Below are 7,190 nucleotides of genomic sequence, written 5' to 3'. Positions count from 1 at the left end.
TTATTTGCCCCACGCTCCAGCATGACACCAATGAAAGGTCAAGGATCATGAAAATGAAGTTAGGGAGATGAATGGTCAAAGGCCATACTAATAAAAATTCAATCAATTCCAAGCTTGATAAATGGAGAGGTACAAAACATGCAAGATGATTGGCCAGATTAAGAGATGCACACCATGCAAGAACACTAGAAGAGAAGTTAACCCATTGTTTCTTTCATCCACAAGCTAAGTTTTTAAAAAATGGGACATTGGCATTTTCAAAAATGTTTCTTTGTGATAATTTTCTTTGTAGTTTTCTTTCACAAGCCTACTCTCTTCTAGCCGAAAACATAGGAATTCCATTTCTTCTTGAAAGCATCATTGGATATGATTAATAGTTGGACAAGGTGTATCATTGGGGGTAATAACTACTTAATACAAGACATCATGGGTCATTTTCACTTGAGCATCCCATGTAAACTAATATGAAACAAGCCACCGCATTGTCGTACAATACTACTCATGCTTGGGAATTTTAAACGAACAAAAGACTCAAGTCTCCCTCCATAAGAAATGAGAGAAACGACTGCAATGGCTAACTTGACAAGGCCAAAGAGAGCAAATTTATGTTACATTGTGTATAGCCAAGTTGCCCTAGGCACCCAAATGAAGACAAGCCTATGTTTGAAGCATTTGTCCTTTGCTAGGGTCAAGTTTTAAACACACTTTACTTTTAGCTCTCTCACACTCTCATCCAGCAATCCAACCATAGAGTTGGGTTGTAGCGTCCTCCTTAGCACATAACCATGTACTTGCATCGCCTTCAATGGCCTGCATGATTCCAATTTCTCATGCCCCATGCAAAAGTCTTCAAACATCCGTGCACCTACTATCTACAAGCGGAAGTTCTCATTGAAATGTATTTTGGGTGATGATTTCTCCAACCATTTAGTCAGCAATCCTAGGAATTATGCACTAAATGCTTTTGTCTGACATCCCAGATGCAGAGAATATAAAAGTGACTTAGTACTAGCTCGACCTTCTCCAAGAGAAGCTGGTCTATTGGCTAAACTAGGGTTGCTCTAACCCCCACCATTTTACCCATAATGTTCATCATTTTAATGGCATCATTAACTCTATAAGCAGCCACATAGACATTTGCAAGTAAAATGTATGTTTTGAAGTTATCAGGATCTATTTCAAGCACATGTTTACCAACCCGTTCTGCTCGATCCACATCAGCGCTAAATCTACAACCACCAAGGAAAGTCATCCATGTAGTAATATTTGGCTGAAATGGCATGTTTCTAATCAGAGCCTCTGCTCCATTTAGTTGTCCAGCCCTTCCAAGCAAGTCAATCATACAAATGCAATGATCTATTGTGGGCCTAATGCCATAATCTGCATACATTGAGTTGAAAAGGTGACTGCCAGCATCCACTAACCCAGTATGACTACATGCATTAAGAATGTTAAGAAATGTCACTGCATTAGGCATCAGGTTTACCAGTAGCTTATTGAATAGTTCAAGGGCTTTCTCACCTTGTCCATGCTGGGCAAGCACTCCTACCAGGTTAGTCCATGCTATCACATCAAGTTCAAGAGGTAAGTTGCAGACTGGTTCTGCATATGCTAGACCATTAAACTTCTCAAAAAAGTTTCTAGAATTGTTCACCTTGTAATCATCAAAGTCAACTCCATGGCCTACAATAGATGGAGATAGTGGTTCTTCTGATATAACCATTGTGCTTATAGTGTCAGCAAGAGAATTCTGGACATTGACATGAATACTTTCCTCTGCTGATTCTGTCCAGTCCATGTTTACAGATGGTTCATAATATTGGCAGTCCCCTGCAATCAGACCACTCCTTGTGACAGTGTTACATCCAACTAAGGTCTCAAACGCTTCTTGTGCATGCAGGAGGCTTCCGCACCTACCATACATATTAACAAGTTTCGTTCCAACCAATAATTCTAACTCTGCTTCAGTGCCAGCAAAACAAGCATGCATTTGCTGAACATGAACCAAATTTTTGCAAGCATTTAGGCAAGCTGAGAAGGTCACTCTGTCAGGCATGATAGCTTCTTGTTGCATTTGATAAAAAAGGTCGAAGGCTTCCTGGTCTTCGTCATGTTCTGAGAGAGCTGAGATCATGGTGTTCCATGAAATCACATCTCTTTCAAGCAACTTGTTGAATACCCACCTTGCAATACCAATCATACTGCATTTCCCATACAGATTAATAAAAGCATTTGACAAACTGATCTCAAGCTGCAATTCACTCCCAATGATCGAAGCATGGATCTGTTTGGCATGAGAAATTTCGGTGCAGCCAGTGCAAGCATCCACAACGCCAACAAATGTTACATTGTCAGGTAAAATGCTGGCCTGCTGCATTTGGTAGAAGTAATGAAGAGCTTCTTTATACTGTCCACACTGTACAGATGCTGCAATAAGGGCATTCCATGCCACTACATTCTGCTTAGCCATTCCATAGAGAGTTCCTTGGGCGTCTTTCAAAATTCCACACTTACCATACATGTTGACAAGTGCCGTCCCTGTGACAACATCAAATTCAGCCTCATTGGCACAAATCCAAGCATGCAGACATTTGCCCTCAAAGAGACAACTTGAGTTTGCACAAGCAGACAGAGCAGCAGCAAAGGTGACTCTATTGGGGGTTTCACCCTCTTCTCGCATTTGCTCAAAGAGCTGCAATGCCTTCATATGCTCAGTCTCGTGTACCATTATCGTCATCATGGCAGTCCATGTGATGACATTACGCTCTGAAGCATGATCAAACACCTCCTGTGCATTCACTATGCTGCCACACTTCCCATACATGTGAATGAGGGCTGTCTCTAGAATCACGCCACCGCTGCCGGCAATTCGGGCATGCACCCTCACACCATCAAGCAAAGCTGTTGAAGTGGCACATGCGGATATGATGCTGCTGTATGTAACCTGGTCTGGCAAGAGCCCCTTCTGCTGCATGTCTTCAAACAGGAAGACAGATTCTTGCCAGAGTCCATGCTCTCCCAAGGCTTTAATGATCGCATTCCATGCGGAGACCTTTCGGACCCTTGACCTTTCGCAAAGACTGCAAGCGCGTCCGGAAATGCCTCGCACTTGCAGAAAAAATGCAGGAGAAGGGTTGGCAAGGAGCCATGGCACTCGAGGTCATGGTGGACGATATGGTGATGGACAAGGCGCCCCTGTCGCAGGGCCTTGGTCTTACTACAAAGCTCTAACAGAGCAGAATACGCGGAAGGGACCAACTGGTTTTGAACGATCGCCGCGAAGCTGGTGGAATGCTTCGGATGATCTTCTCTTTCTGTAGAAGCCAAATGGAAACACTGAGATCTTGTGGTATTTCCTATGCAAGAAGGTACAAACCCTGCTGCTGAAGAATACCTTATCAATCTCATTACCTGCCTGCCATTGTAAGGTGGCGTGTTTTCTTTGACGCTTCTAATGCATCCCTAGGGGCCTAGCCTTAGGGCCACTATCACGCTAGAGACTGGCCTAGGGGGAGCACGGTCCCGCAAGCACTTGTGAAAAAGAGGGTGCTAACGAAAGGTTAGCAAGGTTAAGAGTGTCGCCACACATTTAGTCTCTACTTGCATTCAAAAGTACAGGTGACTCTAAATTTGGTAACCTAGAAAGAAAAAAGATGTGTCATGCCTAGCAAACTTTACTTATTTGACTTCTAAGAGGTCTGGCATGTTTGCGCATGATCCCAATCTAAGAGCGATGTTTGGTCAAGCCCTCAACAGGTCTTGTATGAATCAAAGGTGTCTCCCTCGCCTAATCTCTAACATAACACACTGCCATAAACCCTCCAAGCACTCGACCCAGGTCTTGTATGAATCAAAGGTGTCTCCCTTGCCTAATCTCTAACATAACACACTGCCATAAACCCTCCAAGCACTCAACCCAGGTGTGACCAAAAAGGAAGCCAAAACTAATAAACTTCAAGATATTCGTGAAAGCGATTGTGCAACAAGACTCTTAGAGGCATCAAGGTATGAAATGCTGAGATTGCCCGATACTAGAAAAAATGAGCTAATGAGTACCCCTAATATAGTGTGCACATGAAGAACCATAGATGTTAACGAGTTACATAAACACATTACATGTTTTACTTGCACACACACGAATTCACCTCACATTTTGTAGGAAAAAAATATTTGCACCAATGAAAGTTTTTTGTTTGTCACAATTATGGTAATGTTCTAGCTTACCCTACATGTTTTGATTGAATGTACGCACATTCAAAATGTGAGGAAACGAATATTTCCATTAGTGAAAGTTTTTTGTTTGTCATAGTTATGGTAATCTTCCAACTTACCCTATGTTTAATTTATTGCATGCACATATATTCACCTCACATTTTGTAAAAAATAAATATTTCCACTAATGAAAATTTTATGTTTGTCATGGTTATGGTAATCTTCCAACTTACCCTGTGCATTTTACTTGCATGCATATGAATTCACCTCATATTTTGTAGGAAATGAATATTTCCACCAGTGTAAGTTTTTGTTTGTCATAGTTATGGTAGTGTTCTAGCTTACAAGTGATTTTCAATTGTTACTAGCTAAAACCACATCTATGGAAGAGGGCAGTCACATGGGATTTTGTGAACGTGTTTCCTCCATTGTTCTTCATGCATGGGCTATAAGGAGATACTTAATTCACTTGAGGTAGTTAGTGAGCTAATGAGCACCCCTTTAAAGGAGATACTCAATGCACTTGAGATAGAGTCCTCAAAAAGTTGACCAAGGTTGGATGTATGTCTTTTACTTTGCTCCACATATGTTTAGAGGGTCCATGAAGTTGCATTGGAAGGATCTCTAAATTCATAGTTGTAAGTGTTTTAAGTGTCTTCATTAGAGGTTTAGACTCATGTGGGTTTAGACACAAGGTGGGTGGGGGAAGGGTGGTTGCATGGGGTGCAACTAAAAGTAGATGCAACCTTTGTCTTTAAAAAAAGAGTCTCCCCCATAATTGCAATGGAGATTTAGCCTAGTGGCAAAGCTATGTGGTTTCATATGAAGAGGTTAGATGTTCCTTCTTAGCAATAAATGTGCCTTAGGACTTGGAAAAATATTTAGGGACATAATGTTTATAGTTTTACTTAAAAAGTAAACTAGGACAAGTGTTGGTTTACAAGGATAAGGTACTAGTTTACTAATTGTTACACTGGACTAAAGCCTCAAACCATCACATCTAAGCCACACTAGGATCTCATGATTAAAACTTATATTGCATGATGACAAATCCCCAGCCACATGTGAAGTCCAATAGGATTCCATAAGAGGATTATAAGGTTGTTCCAATTTACTTTAGTAGTAAACAAAGACGACCAATGTAATATGAGGCCTCTAAAAATTTTCTATCCTAAGCCACCCCCCCTCCCCTGCCCTCAAAAAATAAAAAAGAAAAAGCCCATTTGTATCTAAGGCAAGCTTGGATTCCGTAAAATTTTATTACCGGGACTCATACACAAGGTGGATTCTTTGTGCGAAAAGTTGATAGAGACGCCTATCCTTTTCGAGCGTTTTGTTAATTTAATGTGTAAGTGGGTGATTCCATAGCGGGTGATTCCGCAAAATACATATTTAAATTAATAAATGTTTATGAGTTTAGAGTGCGCACTCGTAATAAATTAAGGTTAGGATTGAGTTCTAACCAATTTATTTTTGTAGCTAAAGACTACTAGGTATTCACTTTTGTCAGTTTAATTGTATTATTTTTCTAACAATTGTGAATGCTTCAGTTGATGTGTAGAGCAAGCAGCATGGTATTGGGAAGCATTGGAGGATAGCGTGTATTCAAATTATCATCAATTTTTTATGGGTGCATATCTTAGGCATGGCGTGCATATTTTGACGTGCTTATTTATCAAAGTGCTTGATATTTATTTTATATTACTGTTGTATGCGCATGGGCGCACGATTTAAATATTTGTATTGGACATTGTATTTGGGTACCGCCTGACTTCTTGGGCGCCCAATAGCTTTAATTCTTTAGTGGCACAAAAGCAAACACAAAGGCTAAAGCGTGCTAATTGTAAATTGGGCTATTATTTGAGTTTGAAGATGAATAATATATCAAATACATGCTTTGTGGAGCGCTCACACAAGGCTTGGGAGGAGATTGCACCCAATTAGTCTCTTGCTTCATGTCGTGCAAGCTTTCTTCATTGTTTTTTGTGAAAAAAGTAGAGTTCTTTTGTTCTTCGGGACCTTCCGATGCTCACTACGCGCACATACGGCGTCCGATCTGTGCACCAGTGGTATTAGAGCAAAGCTGAGATCAAGATCTTCCAATCGCTTGCCATCTCGCGCGAAGGCGAAGCTCCTGGAACGATCGAGCTCTACAGTCAGTCTCGTGGCGAACGGTCGATACCAGTGTGTTCCTGGCAGTCAAGAACCCCCTGTTATACACTCAGATCACGAGGGACCGGCCTCTGCAGGGGTGGAGGACCACGCGGGAAGATCTTTCATCAAGTCGTTGAGTACAGATAAGAAAATTCATCCATAGCTTTTCAAGCTTTAGTAATAAGCTTATTAACCTTCAAAAGAAGCTTAACTAAAAGCTTCATTAATCGAATTCATCCGTCTGCGACGACAGCACGAACTGGCCGTCTCGCCGAATCGAGCGAGGACATACTCAGGTCCTCAAAATCCAAGCTTAATCATTAAAGCTTAAAACTACAAGTCTTCTAAGTTATCCAAGTTATTAAGGTCCTACAAGTCATCTTCAACAACTATCATAAAGGCAGTTTGTATTCAGCAACTCACGAATTCGTCTACTACCCTCTGGAAGCCCTGTTCACACCTGTGAACTGACAGAAGCAGATTACAGCAAACAATTATCAACACGTAGACTATATGCAATCTATACGCAAAATTACTTTCTTGGAAGACGATTGTGACATTGAATTTCGCAATCGTAAAGGAGAAATACTATAAAAGCCAAACTAAATATATATATATATATATATATATATATATATATACAAGCCTTGTAAACCCGCCTTTGAGCTACGCTCATCCCGCTAACAAGGTTTCTAGTGTGTGAGGTCTTTTGGAATTTTGCAGGATGACTGATCAAACCGTGGAAGATTTTATGGCTGAAGGTGATCTACCCGAACCAACAATGGAGCAAAAGTTGGATTTGATTATGATGCAACTTCAAGAGG

General features: G+C 40.9%; 1 protein-coding gene across 1 annotated transcript; it reads right to left on the bottom strand.

The window, feature by feature from the left end:
* Window positions 1-1,045: 1,045 nt before the first annotated feature.
* Window positions 1,046-2,974, bottom strand: LOC148037074 (pentatricopeptide repeat-containing protein At3g53360, mitochondrial-like). Its single transcript, XM_087677064.1, has one exon. The coding sequence runs from the start codon at window positions 2,972-2,974 to the stop codon at window positions 1,046-1,048; it is 1,929 nt and encodes a 642-aa protein (XP_087533190.1).
* Between the last annotated feature and the right edge of the window lie 4,216 nt (window positions 2,975-7,190).

Source organism: Lygodium microphyllum, chromosome 4 (genome assembly GCF_053477565.2).
Source record: "Lygodium microphyllum isolate KBCC chromosome 4, Lygodium_microphyllum_v1.1.10, whole genome shotgun sequence".
NCBI classification, from domain to species: domain Eukaryota; kingdom Viridiplantae; phylum Streptophyta; class Polypodiopsida; order Schizaeales; family Lygodiaceae; genus Lygodium; species Lygodium microphyllum.
The sequence above is the reverse complement of the archived record's forward strand: the minus strand, read 5'-3'. Positions and strand labels throughout refer to the sequence as shown.